At 54.2% G+C, this 24,763-nt stretch overlaps 2 protein-coding genes across 3 annotated transcripts in view; both read right to left on the reverse strand.

The window, feature by feature from the left end:
* Positions 1–10,203, reverse strand: part of FBXL18 (F-box and leucine rich repeat protein 18) — a 33,954-nt gene extending 23,751 nt beyond the window's left edge. For both annotated transcript variants that reach the window (XM_045541253.1, XM_045541254.1), the window contains exons 1-3: positions 10,072–10,203; positions 4,051–4,260; positions 189–1,732 (exon numbers count right to left, since the gene is read on the reverse strand). In XM_045541253.1, coding sequence (XP_045397209.1) covers positions 189–1,732; positions 4,051–4,260; positions 10,072–10,089 — 1,772 coding nt within the window. In that variant the 5' untranslated portion in view covers positions 10,090–10,203. The remainder of the gene's footprint in view (positions 1–188; positions 1,733–4,050; positions 4,261–10,071) is intronic.
* An 8,197-nt stretch (positions 10,204–18,400) lies between these two features.
* Positions 18,401–21,927, reverse strand: ACTB (actin beta). The gene is made up of 6 exons (XM_045541255.1): positions 21,795–21,927; positions 20,824–20,952; positions 20,424–20,663; positions 19,540–19,978; positions 19,264–19,445; positions 18,401–19,152 (listed from the first exon to the last, which is right to left on the reverse strand). The coding sequence occupies exons 2-6, from the start codon at positions 20,944–20,946 to the stop codon at positions 19,009–19,011; spliced, it is 1,128 nt and encodes a 375-aa protein (XP_045397211.1). The 5' UTR covers positions 20,947–20,952; positions 21,795–21,927; the 3' UTR covers positions 18,401–19,008.
* Positions 21,928–24,763: the final 2,836 nt, after the last annotated feature.

The following is a 24,763-nucleotide window of genomic DNA, read 5'->3' on the forward strand; positions in this document are numbered from 1 at the left end:
AGCGAGGGCCTGACCCCCAGCCTCTGGGCTCCAAGAGGACAGGCCTGTGTCACGTCCATCTCTGAGCTCCACACCAGGCAGGCCCATGGCAGGTCTGCAAACGTGTGCTACTCACTTCCCCTCCGCCAGCCTCTAAGGGGCCTCCAGAGAGCCAGCAGAGCCAGGGAGACACCGACCAGGGCCCTCACCTGAGGTCCTTCAGCCGCTTGCAGTGCTTCAGCATGTCCGAGAGGGCGGGCATGTAGACCACCTTCCCCATCATGCCCAGGTTGGCCAGCGAGAGGGACTGGAGCTGCTGGCACTGCAGGCCGATACTGACCAGCCCAGAGCCCGTCAGCACACTGGGCAGCTGGGCCAGTGTCAGGTGCCGCAGGAAGGCCAGCTGGCCAATGGCGGCCACCTCCGAGTCCCCAACGTTCTGTGCCCGGTTGCAGGGAGGGAGGGAGTTGCGGATGGCAGGCTCATTGCGCGGCATGGCAGAGGAGAAGTTGGACCCGATCAGCTCAAGGTGTTCCAAAAAGGGCAAGTTCTTCAGCAGAGACCAGAACACAGAGGAAGGCTGGGGGACCGTCTGGCCCGAGAAGGGGTTGGGGCAGGACTGCACGCCTATGCGCACCTTCTTGCCAAAGCCACGGGGCACAGCGTGCATCACGGGCTGGGCGGGTACCCGGTCGGCCCGAGGTGCCGAGTCAGCAACGGAGCAGACAGGCAGGGAGAGGGAGCGCAAGTGGCGCAGCCGGGCCAGGAGCTGGCAGAGGTGTCTGCCCAGGCCTTCGGAGCTATGGTGGTGGGCGGCCGAGAGGTTCAGGTGCCGCAGGTTGCAGCAGGACACCACCAACGTCTCCAGGATGGTGCTGTCAATATCATCCTCTGCCTTGCGGAGCAGGGAGTCCGGGGAGAGGCAGTGGACGCAGCCGCTGAGGTTCAGGCTGGCCAGGCTCCGGAGGTCCTTGCCGCCATTGATAACCCGCTGGATCAGGTGGCCACCAGACAGGGTGCACCGGCTGAAGCTGAAGTAAAACGGGTTGTTGAACTTCATGTGCTGGAGGAGGGACGAGCCGTTCAGCCAGGACTTGGGCAGCTGCAGGGCATCCAAGGCGACGTTGCGGGCCATGGAATCCAAGAGGTTCTTGGTGGCCCCACTCTCAGCAAAGCTGCCAGGGACAGAGATGAGGAAGGCGTGGAGGTTCTCAGGCGTGCGGTCACTGAGCACGGCCAGGTACAGCCGCACCACCTCCTGGTTGATGTAGCCTGGGGCCAGGCGGGCGTAGAAGACCCGCAGGTTCTGGTAGTGGGGCACGTTGCTCTGGCCCACCATGAGCTGGCCTGAGAGGATGGCCCCCTCACGTGTGCGGTCCAGAATCTCGAAGTAGAGCAGCAGCTTCTCGAGGCTGGTGCAGCAGGGCACCACGCCGTAGGAGGGCGTGAACAGCGTCTGCTTGAGCTCCCGGACGCGGCTCAGTGTGGCCTTGCACTCGCCGCTCAGTTGGCTGGCGTCGAAGCCAGGGCTCACGTCGATGGCCAGCGAGCGCAGGTGCTGCAGGGCCGATAGCATCTTGGAGAGGCGCAGGGAGGTGAGGTGGCAGCCCGAGAGGTTCACCTTCACCAGGCTGCGGCAGCGGGCCACGTGCTCCACGGTGGAGCCCGACAGCCAGTAGCAGCCGGCCAAGCTCAGATGCTGGATGTCCCGGCCGATCTCCTTCACCAGCTGCTTCACCTTGTCCTCATCAGCCTGCAGGACGGGGCGGGGCAGGGAGAGGAAGGAAAGGAGCTGAAGGTAGCTGGGCGTCTCCTTCACCGCAAGCATGCACACTTCCCCCACGCTCCCCTACGACAGTCCCCGGGAGCCACACGGGCCCTGCAGAGACATGGCTCCAGCCGGGAGCGGAAGCTGACCCCCACCCCTTCCCACACGCTTAGCTCAAGCCAACAGTCAAGAGTGCCCTGCCATGGGGCAGTGGGCAGAAGAACCACATGACCGGGCAATGCCACTCCTAGGTACACAACCAAAGGAACTGAGACCGGGACTCACACAAATACCCACTCACCCGTGATCCATAATAACCCAAAGGCGGAAACCACCCAAACGTCCACTAACAGATGAATGGACAAACAAAACGCAGTCTATCCACACAGTGGAATAAATATCATTCAACCACACAAAGGAACGAAGTTCCGACACCCGCTACACCATGGACGAACTTAAACATGACGCTGGGTGAGAGAAGCCAGGCACAAAAGGTCAGTGCTACACGATTCCACTGACATGAAGTGCCTATGACAGGCAAATCCACAGAAACACATGGTAGACTAGAAGCTACCAGGGGCCAGGAGACAGGACAGTGGGAAGTTATTGCTTAATGGTTCCAGTTTCAGATGGCGAAAAAGTTCCAGAGACGGATGGTGGTGACAATTACGCAACATTATGAAATGTGCTTACGGCCACTGAACTGCACACTTAAAAATGATGAAGACAGGCTGGGCACGGTGGCTCACGCCTGTAATCCTAGCACTCTGGGAGGCCAAGGCGGGTGGATCGCTCGAGGTCGGGAGTTCGAGACCAGCCTGAGCAAGAGCGAGACCCCATCTCTACTGAAACTAGAAAGAAATTATCTGGCCAACTAAAATATATATATGGAAAAAAATTAGCCGGGCATGGTGGCTCATGCCTGTAGTCCCAGCTACTCGGGAGGCTGAGGCAGGAGGATCGCTTAAGCCCAGGAGTTTGAGGTTGCTGTGAGCTAGGCTGATGCCACGGCACTCACTCTAGCCCAGGCAACAGAGCGAGACTCTGTATCAAAAAAAAAAAAAAAAAAGTATCAGCGTACAACAGGCTTTGGCACGCAGGATTCCTTCTCTGCAGGAAAAGTCTACACATGGGACTGCGCAGTTGAAGGACAGGCATATTTTAAATGCTCCAGATAGGCCTGGCGTGATGATACACACCTGTAGTCCCAGCTACTTGGGAGGCTGAGGTGCGAGGATTGCTTAAACCCAGGAGTCTGAGACTAGCCTGGGCAACATAGCAAGACCCTATGTCTACACCGTCTCTACAATAAATAGAAAAATTAGCCAGGCGTGGTGGTGTGTGCCTGAGGCATGTTCAAGGATGCAGTGAGCTATGATCAAGCCACTGCCCTCCAGAACTGGGCAACAGAGCGAGACCTTGCCTCTCAAAAAAAAAAAAAGCACAAAAATTATAAAACTTCTAGACATAGGAGAAAATCTTCATGACCTCAGGATTAACAACGATTTCTTCAAAACGACACAAAAAGCACACACTCAAAACCAATAAATCGGACTTCACCAAAAGTTAATACCTATACTCATCAAAAGACAGTTAAAATGAAACAGCAAGCCCGACTGGGAAAAAACATGGGGGATAATATTCACAACACATATACCTGACAAAGGACTGGTATGCAAAAGATATAAAGAACCCCACAACTTACTAAGAAAAAGACAACTCTGTAAAAAATGGGCAAAAGATTTAAAACAGGCGCTTCTGAAAATGGCCCACACACTTTACAAAACATGACAGGCAGCATCCTTCATCAGTTAAATCACAAGTTAAAACCACAATGAGACACTGTGTCCCACCCATTAGAATGGCTAAAACTTAAAAAACTGACACCTCTGAGTGTTACTGAGGATACAGAGCAACTGGAACTCTGGCCCACTGCTGGTGGGGTTGTAAAATGGTGTCCTCACACTGTGCCCTGGAGAGCCATGTTAGTTACCTTTACAAGAAACTTCCAAACCTATCCTGTGACCCACCAGTGCCCCTCCTAGGTATCTACAGGCAAGTAAATCTCCTACCTCCCCAGGCCTGAGGCCCTAGGTTTCCTGCCAGAATGAGGTCTACATATACCTGCGCCCTCCTCCCCAGGTGGCATGTCATCCACACTGTTCTGCCCTTGCTTTTGTCACTTAGTGCATCTTGGTGACTGCTCCAGTCAAGATCCCTTCTTTGTCAGCTGCACAGCACTCCAGTCCTCCAAGACGGACATCTGGGTTGTTTCCCATCTCCTGCCCCCTCACCCACCTCACCTGATAGTCCTTCTGCAGCAACACGGTGTGCACGAGGCTCTTGTCAAGGCACAGGGCTGCGAGCTTCCGGCAGGTGCACCGGACATTCAAAATCAGGTCTGTGCTGGGGACGTGGCTGAGGATGTGCAGTAGGATCTCGTCGGAGAACCCCAGGAGGTGGGCGCCACCTGCCATCCCAGCAGGATGTGTGTCATCATCGTTGCACATGTCCTGAAAATAAGGGGGACACCAGATTCCCACAGGATCCCCAAAGGTGGCCATCGGCCTGGCCTCCCCAGCCAGGGAGAGAAGCAAAGGGAAGCCCTCACCACGGTCCAGGGGAAAGAAGGTGCTTTTACGAAAAATCTTAATTGCATTGCAAAGAATTCATGAGATGATTCAAAACCCCTTTTTAGATCTGGAATCCAGGATCTCTCTTCAAAAGTAAAAGATTAGTAAAAAGATGATCATTATGTGTTTAAAAGAGGTTTTTCCTACTAAAGGCTGCTGGTCAACTGTGGCATGATCTTAGACTCAATAATGTAACCATTCACCAAGGTTCTCCACTGTTGAAAGCCACTATTCCCTGACTCTGTCCCAGACATCAAGCTAATAACATATTTTTGAAAACCCTTTAATAGGAGAATTCTATCAAGAAACTTATTGAAAGCCAGGCAGTGGTGCACACCTGTAGTCCCCGCTGCTCAGGAGCCTGAAGCAGGAGGATCACTTGAGCCCAGGAGTTCAAGGCCAGCCCGGGCAACACAGTGAGATCCCGAGGGAGGGAGGGAGGGAAGGAGGGAAGGAAGGAAAGAAGGGAGGAACGGAAGAAAGAAAGGAAGGAAATTAGTTATTGAGGACAATAAGACTGTGTTCACCTCACAGGGCTGCCGTAACAGCTAAATGAGTTATGGCACATGAAGTCCTTACAACAATGTCTGACAACAGTAGCTGTTTCAGTGTTGCCATCAAGGGTAAACAAAACTAGAGGAACCACCATTGAGAATAAAACTACACAAGTCCTTACAAAGAAGAAACAGTATCTACTAGATTGATGAGGTTTTCAATTTTTTTCTTTTTTTAAGACAGAGCAGGCTGGGCGCGGTGGCTCACGCCTGTAATCCTAGCACTCTGGGAGGCCGAGGCAGGTGGATCGCTCGAGGTCAGGAGTTCTAGACCAGCCTGAGCGAGACCTTGTCTCTACTAAAAATAGAAATAAAAATTATCTGGACAACTAAAAATATGTATAGAAAAAATTAGCCGGGCATGGTGGCGCATGCCTGTAGTCCCAGCTACTCGGGAGGCTGAGGCAGGAGGATCGCTTAAGCCCAGGAGTTTGAGGTTGCTGTGAGCTAGGCTGACGCCACGGCACTCACTCTAGCCCGGGCAACAGAGTGAGGCTCTGTCTCAAAAAAAAAAAAAAAAGACAGAGCCTCACTCTGTTGCCCAGGCTAGAGTGCCGTGGCATCACCCTAGCTTACAGCAACCTCCAACTCCTGGGCTCAAGCGATCCTCCTGCCTCAGCCTCCCGAGTAGCTGGGACTACAGGCATGCGCCACCATGCCCGGCTAATTTTTTTCTATATATACTTAGTTGTCTAGATAATTTCTTTCTATTTTTAGTAGAGACGGGGTCTCACTATTGCTCAAGCTGGTCTGGAACTCCTGAGCTCAAACGATCCTCCCACCTCGGCCTCCCAGAGTGCTAGGATAACAGGCGTGAGCCACCGCGCCCAGCCCAAATCTTAAAATCAGTAATAAATAATAGGGACTCCACAATTTATCTCCATTATTCTTATTTTCTGGTTAGAGACTCATGTTGGCATTTCCAATAAGATATCTGCAGATTTCATTTGCTCTCCTGCAGCTATCCAGCAAGCTACCAGGTGTTCTTCCCTAATGTGAGCTTTGGTCCAAATGCTCAATGTCTTTTTGACTTGTACAGCCAAGAGGGAGAGCGGCTGGACCCATGCTAAAGTGATGTGAAATCCCCATATCAAGGACAAAAGAATACAGAAGACTTTACTAAGCAGGGTTCATGGGGGATGAGTCTCTGCACTGTCCCAGCGCTCCCGCCTCGGGCTCCTCCTGCCTCCTCCAGGGTGCTCCTCTCTCTAAGCACCCAAGAGAGAGCGCCCAGAACCACCCCTGCTGCCTCTCCAGCGACTGTGTCTATACGACCCTCACCTTGAGCCTCCTCTGTCTTCCACCCTGCTTCCTGTACATATTTGCATGGATGGAAACTTTGAGTTTTGGAAAGCCCTGCTGCTGCCATGGCAACCAAGAGGGCCGTGGGGGAAGAGCTTGTCTGTACACCCCACGCAGGCGTCGGAGGTTTCCTGGGAACGCTGACTGTGCAGCCCTTTCACCCTGTCCCAATGGGCTCCCGTCCTGCCAGGCCCTCGCCAGGCCCTAGACAGGTGTCCAGGGATGTTTAAAGAATCGTCCTCCATCCTCCAAAAGGGAAAGCTACAACAGACACCAAAGAACAGGGCCAGGTATGAGAGTGTATTTATCATGAGGGTCAGAGGGTCAAGAACTTATCCCAACAGCATTGACTCCTTCACCTGCCCTTCTTCACCTGCCCTCCCCTCCCCCCCAGCCTGTCTTCTTGCTTCCTCTGTCACAAGAGCAGAAGGTAGCCCTCAGACCACAGCCGTGCTGTGTCATATTCTGGGCACGATGACTTTCCCGTCACACAGTATTTCCCAGAGAACAGTCAAGGGGATCACCCAGGCACCTCGTAACAACCGGATTCCCAGCCTAGACCTGTGGAATCCATCCTCAAGGGACAGGCTACCAAACCAGGGACAATCCTCATCAGAACGAGGGACAATTCTATCAGAACCAGGGACAGCCCCTATCAGGAGACCTTGGCAACAGGGCTCTGCAGAGGACCCGGGGCTGTGAAATCACAAGACTGGGTTTGACTCCCATTGAGTGGCCTGAGCCCCACCCCTCACCCCTAATTCATAGATTTATGAAGTAAGAATGCCACTGGAGTGCTCTCATGGGTAAGAGGAAGAACAAGAGCAAAACATTATTAAAAAAAAAAACTCCACTCCAGCATCATATAATTTCCAGTTATGCTACTATGCTGAATTTTTCTTAAAACCACCTAGAAATGACAAGAATTAAAAAGAAAAAAAGAAAGAGAATGCACCAAGACTCAAATCCCAGCTCCCTCTATCCAGCCTCAGCACATTCCACAGGATCATTCTTTCCACATGCTGTGCCCCAAATAAAAGAGAAGTTTCGTCTCAGGCCAGACCCCAAATGCTGTGGCAAGGCCAGCAGCACACAGGCTGGGCGGGGGAGGCTGGCGGGAGGAGAGAAGACGGCTGGGCAGCAGCTCATGATGGCCCCCTAAGCCCCCTAAATCTCTGACCAGCTAATCCTGGGAGGTGGTCGCTGGGTTTGCAACAACTGAGTCATTTCTCTGGAACTTAGGTTTCCTGAGACAACTTTGGTAAATAACTACCCTTTGCACCCAGAAAAGGTTGCAAGCTCTGGAGAAACAACAACAAACCAGGGGTGTCCACCAGGATGACAAGAGGGAGGGAATGGGTCTCCAAGTTTCTTTTTGTTGTTGTTGTTGAGGCAGGGTCTTGCTCTGTCACCCAGGTTAGAGTGCAGTGGCATCATCATAGCTCACTGCAGCCTCAAACTCCTGGACTTAAGCAATCCTCCTGCCTCAGCCTCCCCAGTAGCTGGGACTGCAGGCATGCACCACCGCACCTAGCTAATTTTTTTATTTTTTGTAGAGATGGGGTCTCGATATGTTACCCAGGCTGGTCTCGAACTCCTGGCCTCAAGTTACTCCCCTGCCTCAGCCTCCCAAAGTGCTGGAATTATGAGCAAGACCCACCACACTCAGCCCAAGTTTCTTAATCTGTGAAATAAAAATGTGGCCCAAATATGCCTACCTCCACACATACCCAAATAAACTCATACTCACTTCCATCTGTCTTTCAGAAAATGTGTTGTCAGCCACAAGAGAAACTGAGGCAGACTCATCCTCCATCTTAAAAAAACCCAAGTAACTAACCCAAGGTCAGAGGACAAGCAATGCCGAAAGCAGGGCCTGGTGTGCTGAGCCAGGAACTGTCCTTCCCTCCAACACCGGGAAAGGGCGGCTGGGACTTCCTGACAGGTCCTGACCAGGCACCCAATTTCTGGAGCCTCCTGAAATTCCAATTCAGGGGTGAGAAGCAGGCCCTGGAATGTGCTTGTCACGGGTCCAGGTGATCCTTATCCAGCACCCTGGGAGCCACCTGGCTACAATGACGACATGAAAGTGGTTTGAAGAATTTAGTTATTCATTAAACTGTTTACTTTTAAAGTCAGCAATGACTTTCAAAATCAGATACCCCGTTCTGGAATCAAAGAGAGGGGATGGTTGTACAACCTTGTGGATATAGTTTTTTTTAAAAAAAAAACACTGAATTGTACGCTTTAAAAGTGTGAATTTTGTAGTATGTGAATTATATCTCAATAAATAAATAATTTGACTGTCCCAGAAAAAGAGACCTTGATCTCCACATTCAGGGCAGAACTAGACTCACCTCTCTCCTTGTCAGCCTAAGAGGTATCTGCAATGCCAACAAGAAACAGCCCTTGGCCAGGCACGGTGGCTCACACCTGTAATCCTAGAACTCTGGGAGGCCGAGGCAGGTAGATCACTGGAGGTCAGGAGTTCAAGACCAGCCCGAGCAAGAGCGAGACCCCGTCTCTACTAAAAATAGAAAGAAATTATCTGGCCAACTAAAAATATATATAGAAAAAATTAGCTGGGCGTGGTGGCGCATGCCTGTAGTCCCAGCTACTCGGGAGGCTGAGGCAGTAGGATCGCTTGAGCCTAGGAGTTTGAGGTTGCTGTGAGCTAGGCTGACGCCACGGCACTCTAGCCCAGGCAACAGAGTGAGATTCTGTCTCAAAAAAAAAAAAAGAAGAAGGAGAAGCAGGCCTCAACGGCCAGGTCATCCCCATGTGCTTAACGGGACAGAGGGGCATTTGAGCCAGGACTCCATAAGACCAAGGTACCAGACCCATCCACCAAGCAAGGCACACACAGCTAACTGGAATCTGCTAACACAGCTAGGCTCCAAAACTCTTCTTCGGGGAGCTGGAATTGTCTGGCCCTTCAATCCTATCATCAGTCTGCAGTTGGGCCACACACCCTCCCCTGTCAATCAAGGAGCCAGTGGGCCTGAGAACAGTCAGTAAGCCCAGGCCACCTTCCACACACTCATGCCCCATCCACTGGGCGGAAAACACTTGAACCTCTCACACTTGTTCTCTAGAACTCAGGCAAGCTCCTAAAACTGAGAAGTGTCCCCAACAGTCTGAGTCCTGGAAGATGACAGATACCCAGGTAGGCAGGAAGCAAGAAAAGGGGAGCCAGTAGTCCAAGTCCAGTCCCCCCATACACTTGTGTGCAGAAAAAATACCTTGTACCACATAACGGGGGACGCGGTGGGATTCTCCTTCGGACCCAGATTTGTGGAACGCTGGGAAAGGATTTCCAGATAAGTTGCATGTCCCTCAGACGAAATGGCTTTTCCTCCATCACCACTACCCCTCACCCAAGTCAACAAGCAGGCTCCAGAGACAAGTGGGCTGGACTGAAACTGAGCATCCAGAGATAGAAGACAGGGTGGCAAGTGGGCACGACGGGGAACGTCCCAGAGCTGCAAGCGCTGAGCCGAGGCACAGGGGCATGGAGAAAGGGCCCCGGAGGCGCCTGGAAACCCAGGGGGCAGAGTGGCGGGGAGCAACTCTGGCGGTCAGCAATGTGGGGCTGGGAAAGGGACCGAAAGCCGAGGAGGGAGACAGCGTGTGCCTTGGGAGGCAGGGCAAGGACCTGGGGATCGGGATGGGGCAAGGATGGGACCAGGAGTAAGGCCAGGGTCCAGATCGGGAGAACCGAGTGGGGTAGGGTCCGGACAGAAAGGACGCATGGGGACTGGGGTCGGGACGAGAAGAACCTGGGGGGCCGAGGCCGCCGAGGCAGGAGCAGAGCGGAGAAAGGCGCGGGCCGTACCTCTCCGGAGCTGGCCATGTCGCGGGCGGGCAGTGCCGCTGCCGCCGGAGCCGCAGCCCCGAGGCCTCCAGTGTGCCCGGCCAGGGATGCTCGATGCCGGCGCGGCTGCTGCTCTACAGAGACCCCGGCAGGGGGGCGGGGCCTCCGACCACTTCCGGCGCCCGCCGACACGCACTTCCGCTCGCCTGAAGGCAGGCCCCGCGTGGCCGACATGTTGGGTGTGGCGCCGTCCCCGGTACTGCCAGGGCTCGAAGGAGCCCCGCAGGTCCTCTGTGGCCTCCGCCTCCTCTTCGTGCTCGTTTCCCAAGCTGTGTGCCCTTTGCACGCTCCTCTGCCCCCACGCCGGCCTCCTGCCGGCTTAGTATGTCCCCGCCGCCACCAGGCCTTTACATTTGCCGTTCCCACTGCCTGCCGCGTTCAAAAGCCACCTGTCAGAGGATCCCTGAGCACCTTGCATAAAATAGCAGCTCCTCCTCCCCACCCACATATACACGCATCTGAATTGCCCCTCATCCCGTGTTCTGTGTCTCTACAGGTCTTTGCACCGTCTGACCTACTGTATCTTTTTTTTGGGGGGGGGGGTCCTCCCCCTAATACGCTGTAAGCAGGAACAGGATTTTCCAGAACCTAGAACTACCCCTGGCGGGTAGTAGGCACTGAATAAATATTTGCTGAGTAAATGAATGTCTGTGCACTTAACCCAGAAGCATTTGCATTTAAAAACACTTTATTAGTGGAAATTCATGGGGAAATCTCATGCTCTGGAAGCAGAAAAACTGGGTTTGCATACGGGTGCTGACTTCTGGGTGACCCTGAGCAAGTGTTAGTTTTCTAGGGCTGGCCTAACGAAGTGCCACAGACTGGGTGGCTTACACAACAGGAATTTATTCTCTCTCAGTTGTGGAGCCCAGCAGTCTGAAATCAGGATGGTGGCAGGGCCATGCTCCCTCCAAAGGCTCTAAGGGGAGAATCCTGCCTTGCTTTTTCCTAGCTTTTGGTGGTTGCCAGCAATCCCTGGACTTCCTTGGCTTGCAGCAGCAAAACTCCAAGTTCTTCCTCTGTCTTCATGTGGCAGTCTCCCCACTGTGTCTCTGTGTGTCATAAGGACACCAGTCATCTTGGACTTGAGGGCCCACCTTAACCCAGGATGACCTGACCTTAACTGGTCACATCTGCAAAGACCCTATTCCAAATAAGGTCACATTCTGAGGTTCCAGGTGGACACAAATCTTTGGAGGACACTATTCACCCCTGTACATCAGGTTTCATATCATAACCCCCCCCCAGGCCTCATTTCCCTCCCACCTGCTAGGGTTGAGCCACTTACTGAGTAAGAAGAAGCCTCTAATGAGCACCAACTGTATATCATGGCAGTAGGGGGAGGGCAGTCCTTTCCCTCAAAGAGCTCATGGTTTTGTGGACAGTTAAGTACAACTTCAAGCATAACAAAAGTGATCCTTAGTGGAGTTCCTGTTGTTTCCCATAGGAGCACAGTTCTGGCCGGGGCAGGCAGCTGGGGGAGTTTCACAGAGGCCCAGGACTCTCCTGCAACCCTTCTCCCCCTTCCTCCTCCTTCCTCCTCCCTCCACCCTTCCGCACCAGTGCTCTGGCCTGTGGGCCTGTGAGTGTGAAACACTGGGTCATTACACGGCCTCTTTCTCTGGGACAATGCTTTGCTCCTGGTGGTTGATGGTTTCAGTCATAAATCAAATGTCACATCCTCCTGGCAGGTCTTCCCTGGAATTCTCTTTCCCAGCCTCCCTGACTCATTCCTTCTTTTCCCCTACAGTTTGTCCTTAGGTATGTTTTTCATGTGGCTGACTTGTTTATTTTCTCTCCCCCACTAGAACAGTGCTTGGCAGTAGCAGGCCCTTGATGCATGTTTGCCAAATAAATTCTTGGTTAAATGAAATAATGCATCTAAGTTTCCAGCACAGAGGAGCAATTCAATCAACAGAAACTGTGACCACTACTGCTAATTATTAGTTCTAGTGAGGAAGGGGTCCCATACTTCATGGGAGGCCCCAATTCTGGGAAACAATCAAGATAGAAACTACTGAGTATTGGGCTTGAGGACCCCGCGTGGGGGCGGAGTCAGTGCCAGTGCCTCCCTGCGCTCACCCTCTCAGGGTTGTACTCCTCACCATGTCCCCAATAGCTCATGGTCTGAGACCCCCCCCCATATCCTGGCCGGTCCTGGCGGTGAAGAGGACCCTGAGGCCAAGGCCGAATGCTTAGGCCACTAGACCACGTGAGTTCCCTGAGAGCGTGCGATAAAGGCTGGAAACAAGTTGGACCATAGCAGGGTGTTCTTCCTTCCCCTGCTCCTTCTGATTCATCTACAGTGGGGTCTGGAGAAAGCAGCTCTTTCCTAATAAAAATGACAACAGCCACCATTCATAGCCTCTGCGTGTAACTGACACTTCCCATGTAGCATTGCACTGTAAGTGTCACCAAACCCCAGTGTGGTATATCCTATCACCCCAAATTGCAGAGGAGGACGCAGGTTCAAGTGAGTAGCGAAGGTGGGATTTGAGCCCACGTTGTCTCTACTCCAGAACCCACTCAGGAGAAGCAGAGCAACTTCTCCCATTCCGCCTCCCTAGCCGTTGGGGGGGGCCAGGTGTTGGGAGGCAGCAGCGAGGGGTAAGTGGAGCCTGGTGAAGCTGGGGACAGGGTCTTTGATGGGGCCTGCTGGGAGAACCTCCACACCTCCCCATAGGTGGCTCTTCCTGTGCCAGACACAGGCCACCATCTGCATAGCCCCGGTCCCCACCTTCAGAGAGAGCCTCACCCCAGAAGCATTTTTGAAGGATCCAGGCTCTTCCCTGAGTTCCTCCCACCAAATCCACAATGACCTCTTAAAACTGCATTTCTACTAGAGTTGAAAACTTATGGTCACATGACAACCTGCACACAGATGTTTATGGCAGCTTTATTTTTCATAGCCAAAGCCTGGAAGCAGCCAAATCTCCTTCAGTAGGCGAGTGGATAAACAAACTGTGCTACCTCCACTGAAAAGAAACAAGCCCTCAAGCCACAAAGAGACATGGAGGAAACTGACAATCGTGTTATTCAGTGAAAGAGGCCGATTTGAAAAGGCCACATACTGTATGATTCCAACTATGAGACATTCTGGAAAAGGCAAAACTACAGAGACAATAAAGAGATCAGTGGTGGTCAGGGTTTAGTGGCGAGGGAAGGATGACGAGGCAGAGCACGAGGACTTTTAGGGCAGTGAAACTACTGTGTGTGTGTAGGGTTATAATGGTGGATACATGTCCTTATAGATTTGTGGCAAAGCTTTGGAAGGTACAACCCCAAGAGTGAACTCTAAAGCAAACTGTGGCCTGTGGGTGATAGTGTGTCAGCGTAGGTTTATCAGTTGTAACAAATGTAGCACTCTGGTTGCCCATGTTGATGGAGGAGGCGGCTGTGGGTGTGTGGGCACAGGGAGGAAATGGGAACTCTCTGTGCTTTCTGTTCTATTTTTCTATGAACCCCAAGCTGCTCTAAAAAATAAAGCCTATTAATTTTTTTAAAAACTGCATATCTGACCTTCTCACTCCCAAAGGGCCTCCCACTCACACCTGCTCAGGGACTTTACACATGCTATTGTCTCTGTCGGGTGGCTCTCACCCAACTCTGGTTAATTTCTCTTCACCCTCCCAACGTCCCTTCTGAAGAAAGCCTACCCTTCCCCAGACCAGCTCACAGTCCTCAGTCATATCCTCTGCCACCGGCCCTCGGAATATTCCCAGATGGCATTTATCACAATGGATAATTAAATCATCATCAGAATAAGTTTTTGGTTAATGTCTGTCCTCCCAGGATGATGGAAATGTCCCATATCCATCATCCACAGCCACTGGCTACTGGACACTTGTAATGTGGCTTGTGCAACTGAGAAACTGACTTCTTAATTTGTTTAAATTATTTTATTTATTAAATTTAAATGAATTTAAATGGCCACAGGTCACCAGTGGCTCCCATATGGGACTGGGCAGCAAGCCTGCAAGCTTCACAAAGACAGGGAAAATGTCTTGATGTTACTGCAACACCCCTAGAACCTAACACTGTGTGGCTGATCAAAATACACATTGAATGAGGAATGAATGAATGAATGAATGAAGGGACTGATCCATGGCATGGGGCTCTGAACAATTCCAGCCCCCATTTCCCTTGGGTGATTTCAGGCCAGTTGGATGCCCTTTTCCCTGTGCCCTCGACAAGGGAGGATCTGCTGGGTGGCCATGTCTCCAGCCCATCTGGCTCCAAGTTCTTTGTCCAAATTCTGACACCGAAAGTGCTCTGGATTGGGCTCCATGAAGAGGTGTCAGGAGGAGGGGACAGCCTAGAGTTCCAGAGCCCCTGCTTGCGCTGGGGTTGCAGTCCAGTGCAGACAGGAGGCTTTGCAGGACAGTCCAACAAGGTAGGTTTCAGCTCATTAGAAAGGTGACCTTCAGAGCTGCCTCAGGGGGACCCAGCCACCTGAAAAAGGGGGGCGCGCCTGTCCCAGGAGCAGAGCAAGCCCAGGAGGAGTTGAACCTACCTACTGCAGAGGGTGTGGGGATCGGGGTCCCTCAGCCCTCGCAGAGCGGAGCTTCTGCATTTCCGTAAACCAAGAGAATCAAGGGTGTGAACGTTGGTTTGTCTGGCCCGTTGATCTGTCCAGGGAGGCAGTTCAGGGAGAACACTGATCTGGCTTCACAGGAATAGGCTCAAAGACAACCTGGTAAAACTCCAGTTTTTTTCACTGCCAAAGTAGGGAACCTAGGGCCAGCCACCTGTGCTCTCTAAGCTTCAGTTTCCAAGCCTGTCACATGGGTGCTGAGAGGAAGACAAAAGGCAATATGGGCCAGGCGCGGTGGCTTACACCTATAATCCTAGGACTCTTGGAGGCCAAGGTGTGAGGATCACTTGAGGTCAGGAGTTCAAGACCAGCCTTAGCAAGAGCGAGACCCTGTCTCTACTAAAAATAGAAAAAGTAGCCGGATGTGGTAGCACACCTGCAGTCCCAGCTACTTGGGAGGCTGAGGCAAGAGGATTGCTTGAGCCCAGGGGTTTGAGGTTGCAGTAAGTTCTGATGACGCCAATGCACTCTAGCCCAGGTGACAGAGTTGAGACTCTGTCTTAAAACAAATAAACAAACAAACAAAAACAATGTGGCATTCTCTCTCTTTCTTTAAATGGCTTAGGTCTGGGTTCTGGGATGCCATGCTTTTGCTCCAAGCCAGGCATCAGGTGGTCAGCCTGGCCCCAGAGGGAAGGGGCGGGGCCAAAGGATTCTCAAAGCAAAATGTGTGCCTGGACTGCACTTCCGGAGCCTTTTGAGGAACAGATTGATGGAACACCTGCTCACAGTCACTCCTCCAGTTGTTACTATGGTTCAATTTTTTTGTTTGTTTGGTTTTTTTTTTGAGACAGAGTCTGACTCTGTTGCCTCAGACTCCTGGGCTCAAGCAATCCTCCTGCCGCAGCCTCCCGAGTAGCTGGGACTACAGGCATGCGCCACCATGCCTGGCTAATTTTTTCTATATATTTTCAGTTGTCCAGCTAATTTCTTCGTATTTTTTTTTTTAGTAGAGACGGGGCCTTACTCTTGCTCAGGCTGAGCTCAAACTATCTGCCTGCCTTGGCCTCCCAGAGTGCTAGGATTACAGGTGTGAGCCACCTCGCCGGGCCCCTCCAGTTACTGATGTGCCCATTTCTCATATGAGAACATAGATAGTGATGCAACTTCCCAAGGCCACATAGATAAAACGTCTGACAACGATTTAATGTCTCATTCTGTCCCTGAGGGAGTTGTGTCTCTTCTCCAGGCGCCTTGCCTCTGTCTGAGACACACATGCCATATCACCTGCCCGGGTGACTGTCCTCTGGCCTCTGAGACCAGCTGAAACATCCTTCCGCCAGGAGGATTTCTGGAGAAACCTACAGGAGTGACAGCTCCCCTCTCTCCATCCTGAGTCTGCCCAGTTCTATGATCCTTTATTACTTTTTTTGGTCCCTAAAAGGCAAAATGATTGCTTTTTAAAAATCTGTGTTTCTGGGCTGGGCACAGTGGCTCATGCCTGTAATCCTAGCACTCTGGGAGGCTGAGGCAGGTGGATCATTTGAGGTCAGGAGTTTGAAACCAGCCTGAGCAATAGTGAGACCCCATCTCTACTAAAAATAGAAAAAAATTAGCTGGACAACTAAAAATATATAGAAAAAATTAGTTGGGCATGGTGGTGCATGCCTGTAATCTCAGCTACTCGGGAGGCTGAGGCAGAAGGATTCCTTGAGCCCAGGAGTTTGAGGTTGCTGTGAGCTAGGCTAATGCCACAGCACTCTAGCCCGGGGAACAGAGTGAGGCTCTGTCTCAAAAGAAAAAAATATATATACATATATATATATACACACACACACACAAATATACACACACAAAAATCTGTATTTCTGGCTGGCCCTCTTCCTCTTTAAAGACATTTAGAGCAGGTGGTGGCTGCAGCTTGTGCAGCCATAGACAAAGTTAAGGCTGGGGACTTTTGTGGCAAGGTGCTGCTGAAACAGCTCGATGACCTGAAGATGGAGCTGTCCCAGATGCATGTCACACAAGTGACAGGAAACACGGTGTCCAAGCTCTCCCACAGCCAAGTTATCAGCAAATAGCCCGTGTTCTCACCATCATTAACCAGACACAGAAAGCTCAGGAAATTCTACAAGGGCAAGCAGCACAAGCCCCTGGATCTGTGGCCCCCAAAAAACTCTGAGAAACTGAAGACCCAGAAGCAGCAGTGGAAGCATCAGCTGGACCCACGGCAGCAGCACGGAGCCAAGGCATGAGTGTTGGTGCCAATAAAATGTAAAATAAAAATCTGGGCTGGGCACAGTGGCTCCTGCCTATAATCCTAGCACTTTGGGAGGCCAGTTCAAGGCTGCAGCGAACTGATTGTGCCACTGCACTCCAGCCTGATAGAACGAGACCCCACAAAAAAAAAAGTTCTGTATTTCTTGGTTTTTCCAGCCTTCCTGAAGCACAATTCAATGAGTTTTGATGTATTGTCTACACCTGTGAAACCACCACAACTGACATAATAATCACCTGATGTTCATCTATGATCCCGTATTACCTGCTCTTTCTTATCTCAACTGCTAAGTGCACACTCATTTGCCTATTTATGTCTTTCCCATTAAACTGGGTGCCTCACAAAGGCAGGGAACCCATCTAGCTTGTTCTCCACTGTACCCCCAGTACCTGGCACCAAGTGGTTGAATGGGTGGATGAATGAATGAGCAAATGAATAGGACACTTGTTTCCAGACTGGCAAATCCACCCGGGCAGGGTCTTTGTCCAGGTCATCTTGGTAGCCTCAGGCCCACCACATACAGTGGGCACTCACTAAACTTCTGTGGAACAAGTGGCCCAAGGTGGAAACTTCTCTGCAGCCCCAGGATCAGAACAAAAGAGCTGCAACTGTTCCCAGAAGGCCTTTCCTTGACAAAGCCTTCTGGGGACCTCTAAGACAGCACAAGGGGAAGGGGACCACCTCCTCTCCGCCAGCAGCTGCTGTGCACAGGGGACAGGCAGTCCAGAGTTCCCACAGTGACAGGGTGGTTTCTGGAACAACCCCTACGCATCAGGTAGTGTTTTAAGGAAGAGGCATCCCCCATGGGAGCCTCACTCCACTCCCTTCCTTAGTTCTCTTCTAGCAGAGGGAAGGGACGCTTGGTTTCAAGTCAGAACCTCACCTGCAGCCAAGCTGCTTCCCCACTGCACCTTGGGATTGATTACCAGGCCAGGGCCTGCATTTGAGACTGGGCCCTGAGAAGCCACAAAACAGATACCCACCAAGTCACAAGGCTGAATTCAGACTTCAGCCAAGGTGACCTGGCAGGCAAGGGTTGTAGCCCCTCCCCAGCTGCTAGGACCCTGGAACAGGCTCAGTCTCAGGAATAAAGGTAAGAAACACCCAATTACCCACCCCATTTCAGGAGGATGACCCTGCTCAAAGTGACCTTTCTCTAAAGCCTCTACTCAGGATTAGTAGTAGAGAGGTACCTACACAATGCCAGTGAGAGGCATGCAGCTTAGCCCACCAGGATACCTGGGAATAGGTGGGCTGCAGACCAGCTCCCCGTCCTCTGGAAGCACGTGGACCCTCAGAACCCAGACAAATAGGGATACCTGGGGGCCAGACCAACAGAAGCAGCTAGGGTCCCTAACTCCTCCCACCCCTCTAAGACTGCTCAAGGCACCTCAGCTCACCCCCCACAGCCCCACCTTTCCTGGGCTGCACCCTCTCCCGCCAACACCCCAAGCAAACCCACAAAGTCACGCTTTGCCTTGTTTTTAAGGTGTGCACTTTTATTGAACTGGTCTCAAGTCAGTGTACAGGTAAGCCCTGGCTGCCTCCACACCTCCACCCACTCCCAGGGAGACCAAAAGCCTTCATACATCTCAAGTTGGGGGACAAAAGGGGGGCCACAACGGCTGATCATCCAAAATAAAACAAAATAAAAAAGTATTAAGGCGAAGATTAAAAAAATTTTGCATTACATAATTTACACAAAAGCAATGCTGTCACCTCCCCTGTGTGGACTTGGGAGGACTGGGCCATTCATTCTCCTTACAGAGAACTGGGGTGGCTTTTGGGAGGGCAAGGGACTTCCTGTAACAATGCATCTCACGATATTTGGAATGACTATTAAAAAAAAGAACAATGTACAATCAAAGTCCTCGGCCACATTGTAGAACTTTGGGGATGCTTGATCCAACTGCTGTCACCTTCACCGTTCCAGTTTTTAAATCCTGAGTCAAGCCAAAAAATGGAAAAAAAAAAAAAAAAACAGAACAAAAAAAAAACAAATAAAGCCATGCCAATTTGATCTTGTTTTTTGCGCAAGTTAGGTTTTTGTCAAGAAAGGGTATATCGCAACTAAGTAACAGTCCGCCTAGAAGCATTTGCGGTGGACGATGGAGGGGCCAGACTCGTCATACTCCTGCTTACTGATCCACATCTGCTGGAAGGTGGACAGCGAGGCCAGGATGGAGCCGCCGATCCACACAGAATACTTGCGCTCAGGGGGAGCAATGATCTGTGGAAGGAAACGGATGATTGTTGAAGATCCTGGATGTCACAGCTTCCCGTCTACCCCAACAGCCCACGTGATGAGGCCAAGGCCACCTCAGGCTAGGTAGACACTCACCTTGATCTTCATCGTGCTGGGAGCCAGGGCGGTGATCTCCTTCTGCATTCTGTCGGCAATGCCAGGGTACATGGTGGTGCCCCCGGACAGCACTGTGTTGGCGTACAGGTCCTTACGGATGTCCACGTCACACTTCATGATGGAGTTGAAGGTGGTTTCGTGGATACCACAGGATTCCATGCCTGAGGGGAAATGGACGCCACACTTAACTTCCACAGTGTGGCCCCAAGGGTGGTCCTTGTGTAGGGCAGGGACCAGGTGGCACTCTCAACTCACCCAGGAAGGAGGGCTGGAAGAGCGCCTCGGGGCAGCGGAACCGCTCGTTTCCGATGGTGATCACCTGACCGTCGGGCAGCTCATAGCTCTTCTCCAGGGAGGAGCTGGAGGCTGCTGTGGCCATCTCCTGCTCGAAGTCCAGGGCGACGTAGCACAGCTTCTCCTTGATGTCACGCACGATTTCCCGCTCGGCCGTGGTGGTGAAGCTGTAGCCACGCTCCGTGAGGATCTTCATGAGGTAGTCTGTCAGGTCCCGGCCAGCCAGGTCCAGACGCAGGATGGCATGGGGGAGTGCGTACCCCTCGTAGATGGGCACAGTGTGGGTGACCCCGTCACCGGAGTCCATCACAATGCCAGTGGTACGGCCAGAGGCGTACAGGGACAGCACAGCCTGGATGGCCACGTACATGGCTGGGGTGTTGAAGGTCTCAAACATAATCTGCAGGGAAAGATGAGCCACGTCATGCTCAGGAAGCCTCCAGGGGCAGCCAGGCCAGACTGGGAACATGCAGAGAGTGCAAAGAACACAGCCAAGTGTGCTGGGGTCTCGGGATGGGGATTCTGTTCAGACCTACTGTGCACCTACTGAATACACACTCCAAGGCTGCTTTACGCCAGCCTCATTGGCTTGTCACACGAGCCAGTGTTAGTACCTACACCCACAACACTTTATGTTTTAAACACCTAGTCAGAAACGCAAACACAAGAAAAAAGACCTCATCTGGGAAAAAGCAAATAGAACCTGCAGAATTCCAAAGGAGACTCAGCTCAGAGAAGAAAGTCCTATGGAAAATGGCAGAAGAGAGTTCAAGTGAGAAAGGGCGTGGCACAGAAAGCAAGAAAGGATGGAGACGGCCACTCAGGGAAGGGGGCTGGCCACTGACCTGGGTCATCTTCTCACGGTTGGCTTTGGGGTTCAGGGGGGCCTCAGTCAGCAGAACAGGATGCTCCTCGGGAGCCACACGCAGCTCGTTGTAGAATGTGTGGTGCCAGATCTTTTCCATGTCGTCCCAGTTAGTAACAATGCCGTGCTCGATGGGGTACTTCAGGGTCAGGATACCTCTCTTGCTCTGGGCCTCGTCGCCCACGTAGGAGTCCTTCTGGCCCATGCCCACCATCACGCCCTACGGAGGGAAGAGCAAGGCGCCCTCAGCACGGACTGGGCCACCGCCACCCTCACCCAGAAAACCGTAAGGCCCCCCATGTGGAGGAGGGGCCCCCTGTCCCGCCCGCCCCCGAGGGAGGCCCCACCCACCAAGTTCCACAGGAGACTGGCCACCCTACCTGGTGCCGCGGGCGCCCCACGATGGAAGGGAAGACGGCCCGGGGAGCATCGTCGCCCGCGAAGCCGGCCTTGCACATGCCGGAGCCGTTGTCAACGACGAGCGCAGCAATATCGTCATCCATGGCGAGCTATGGGCAGAGCGGAGCCATGAGCCCAGTCGCGGGCGGGGCCGCCACCGCCCTGCCCACTTCCGGCGCGCCGCGGCCTCAGGCCGCCAGGGGGCGCCGGCGCGCGCCCAGATTGGGGACAAAGGAAGCCCGGCCGGCCGTGTTATTACCATAAAAGGAAAACACTGGTCGGAGGCGGCCCAGCAACGCGCGGCAGGAAGCCAGGCCCCCGCCCCCTCGTCACCGGGCGCCGGCCCCGCCCCCGCCCAGTTCAAACAGCGCCCGCCAAGCAGACGGGCGGGCGCGCGCTGCAGCCACACCCTCCGACGGCCGGCGGCGCGGTCAGGAAGTGCGCGCATGCGCCCTGCGCCGCGGCGACCCCACCCCTTCCGGCCGGCCGGCCCCGCCCTCGCCCCAGCCGGGCCGAGGAGCCCTGGGCTCAGCGCACGCGCAGTAGCGCTCAACCCCAGCCCCCAACGGGGCCCGGCCGACCCCGCAGCGCGCGCCCACCCACCCACTACCCAGTCAAGGAGGCGGCCGGCTCGGACAAAGACCCACCGGCCGCCCCGGTGCTGACTGCAGCAGCCCCAGAGCGCACCTCCTGAGCCCTGCCCCGGCCCCCGGAGCGAAGAGAGAACGCGCTGCCGTTCGGGCGGGCTCCCCGCAGGCCCAGCGCCGCGGCCCGGGGGTCTCTCTGCACCCAGCGCCGCGGCCCGGGGGTCTCCCTGCACCCAGCGCCGCGGCCCGGGCGCTCTGCACCGGCGACTTGGCCACGGTCCGGGATGGCCGTGCCCGGGCGCCGCCTGCCCGGAGGAGGCTGGAGCCCGGGCCGGGCGATCAGCGCACGGCGCGGCCGGGCTTACCTGGGTGGCGGGTGTGGACCGGCGGCGGAGTGGCAAGGGCGAGGCGTCTGTGCTCGCGGGGTGGACGCGGTCTCGGCGGTGGCTGCGCGTCGCGCTGCCGGGTTTTATAGGGCGCGGCAGTGGCCGCTCGAGCCATAAAAGGCAACTTTCGGAACGGCGGGCGCTGATTGGCCGCACGCCGCTCACTCACCGGCCTCGCCGCACAGTGCAGCATTTTTTTTACCCCCTCTCCCCTCCTTTTGCAAAAAAAAAAAAAAAAGAAGAGCGAGAGAGGGTGAGAGCGAGAGCGAGATTGAGGAAGAGGAGGAGGGAGAGAGTTTTGGCGTTGGCCGCCCTTGGTTGCTGGGCCCATGGGCTGGGGGTCCGCGCGTGCCCCCGCTCCTCTGGGCAGTGCCTGGTGCGGCCCCGCGTGGCCAGGCCTGGACCCGGCCTGCCTGTTTCTGGTGTCCCCCGCCCACCCCGGGACCCTCTGAGTGTGGGTGTCACATGAACAGTGCGCACCCAGGTGGTTAAGGATCAGCACGATGCCAGGGGCCCTGGGTCCCATGGGCTCATGCTTAAGGAGCACTTGTATGCACGGAGTGGCCAGGGAGTCATTCCCCCTACCTAGCATTAGTTCAACTGCCCAGAGAGCCTGGGCTGAGGACCTCTGGCAGGGGGCTGAGTGTGTGGGAGGGTTACTGGAGACATCTGGACTTGAGGGCTAGAGTGTGATGGGGAGTCAGGGGACTTGTGGCCACACTTCTGGGACAGGGCAGGCACCAGGATCCCAGTAGCTGGAGGTGGCCTGTGAGGAAGGCTCCAAACCTCCCCTGTTGCAGGCTTGGGAAGAAAGTGGGCAAACTCTTCCCCCGGAGCCTGCTACTGCTGAGGGCTGTGTGGTCACACCCGGCCAAGACCAGGCCTGGGCCATTAGCTGGTGACCCAAGCCGCTGCAGGCACTGCCAGGCTGGGGCTGGCTCCACACAGCTCTGGGCCTTGGGCCCACCATCCGTTGTCTGTCTATCAAGTGTGGTCACAGCTGAACTGGCCTCCTGGACCATCTGGAGGCCGCCAGGGACCCTAGGGAGCAACACTCAATTTGCCAGAAAGGACTTGGGGGGTGGAGTGGGGCCAGGAGCTCAAAGCCAGCCAGAGAAGACGTCTCCTTGTTTCCACCCTATCTTGTCCCAGGTCTGTCCAACCAAACATCAGACAAGACCTGGGTGTCCAGGAGTGTTCTGCTCCAGGAGCCATCTGGCAGGGGAGACAGAGTCCATACCCAGATGGTGGCCACACAGTGATCGGGGGCGTGGGACCCCAGAGGGGCGTCTGGCTCAGTCTAGAGGAACATGCACTTCCTTGGAGGTAGTGACAGGAAGCCAGATTTTCACACAAAGAAAAATGGCAGGGGTGGTCCAGGTGGGGGCACTGGCCTGTCACCACTGGTCTGTCTGCAGGCACCCAGGGCCCGCCCGGGGCTTTGCAGCACGTAGTAGGTACTCATGAATGAGTGTGTTGAAACAGGGCAAGATTCATCCATATATGGATGTGGAACCTGCAGCCAGGGAAGAGGTAGCTTGGTCCAGTTCATGGTACAAGCCTGGTGGCAGGGCACTTTGAAGGTTGCAGAAGCCACAACCTGGTGGAAATGCTGACCATCACCCAGCACTCAGTGGAGACCTCAGGTTCAAAGCCACACGCTAGCATTCCCAGAGAACTGCCGGAGGAGACTTGCCAGGGCTCACCCGTCACTGCCCTAGGCCAGAGCGAACTTTCCCAGCCTGTCTACTCCCTGCCTCGGGGGGATGGGACTGCCGTGTCCCTGGCCTTGTGCTCTCAGTTGCAGGCATCTTGCCAGCTGCCTTAGGACGTACCAGCCCTATAATTCACTGAGGGGTTGTGGGGTCACACTCTCACTGTCTGCTGTCTGTTGAAGAGGGCTGCTTCTGGCTATTTGCTGAACCTGGCAGGGGATGCTGGGGAGGATGGGATGGGGCTACAGGGCGAGGTAGCTCGTGGGGTGGGAGCAGACCTGATCCCCAAGCAGGACCTGCACTGCCACTTCGCCTCTTCTCAGCCAGGGACTGGCCAAGGGACAGCAGCTCCAGCCCCACCCGACCTCAAGCTGGAACACTCCTGGCCGGTCCTGCTGGCTTGTGGTTCCCTCTGTCTGCAGCCGGCCATTTCCTGTTGCTCTCCTATGCATCCTTCGAGGCCCACCCCAGAAGGCCCCTCCTTGGGGGAGCGCTTTAGCAGCTGCAACACACAGCTTCCTCCCCACTTCAGACCAAGTTACTGGGCTGGCATTTGAAGTTCAGCCTCCCCCACCACACTGCGAGCCCTTGGAGGCTGTCCATCGCCCCCACTTCCTCCTTCCACACCCACCCCAGGGCTTTGCTCTGTTGAATGAGTTAAGTGACTGCCTGGGTGCAGAAGCCTGGGTGGGGGCAGGGAGAAGCTGGGGAGAGAAAGCCAGCAGGGGACCAGGGGAGGAGGAAGTGCAGCCGGGGGACAGAGGGGGGGCAGGCAGGAGAGGAAGTGAACAGGTTCTTCTTCGCTTGGGAACTTTGCCCTTGCAGGGAGTTTTCGGAGGAGCTGTCACTGGGGCAGGCACCCAGCCACAGAGAGCCCTCAGCCGTGCACAGCCAATGCGGCTCCACCTGCTGCTCTGAGACTTTCTTTCCACACCTCCGCTCTGTGGTTCCCCCACCCTGCAAGGCCTTGGGCAAGGGGACACTTACAGTCCATACCAAAGGACCACTCCCTGGCCCTCTTCCACAAATCAACCTCCCAGCCACCTTTGCCCTGGGCTTTCAAGCCCCTCCCTGCCCTGCCAGGAGGCACCCCAAGCTCCCCTTGTCGGAGGAGGAAACCGAGGAGAGACTGCCCCTTCTAGATCCGAGGAGGGCAGGGGCCCTGTGCACAGTAGGTGCTCAGTGAGGGCGTAACTGAATGAATGAGTGAATGAATGAATGAGGGTTTGAAAC

This window comes from Lemur catta, chromosome 2 (genome assembly GCF_020740605.2).
Source record: "Lemur catta isolate mLemCat1 chromosome 2, mLemCat1.pri, whole genome shotgun sequence".
Classification (NCBI taxonomy): Eukaryota; Metazoa; Chordata; class Mammalia; order Primates; family Lemuridae; genus Lemur; species Lemur catta.

Excerpts from the sequence above, each read along its gene's own strand:
- ACTB (XM_045541255.1), bottom strand. The coding sequence starts at position 20,946 with ATGGATGACGATATTGCTGCGCTCGTCGTTGACAACGGCTCCGGCATG. Across the intron at positions 19,446-19,539 it reads CTTCCAGCCCTCCTTCCTGG|GCATGGAATCCTGTGGTATC; the intron begins GTGAGTTGAGAG and ends ATTTCCCCTCAG. Across the intron at positions 19,153-19,263 it reads CCAGCACGATGAAGATCAAG|ATCATTGCTCCCCCTGAGCG; the intron begins GTGAGTGTCTAC and ends TTCCTTCCACAG.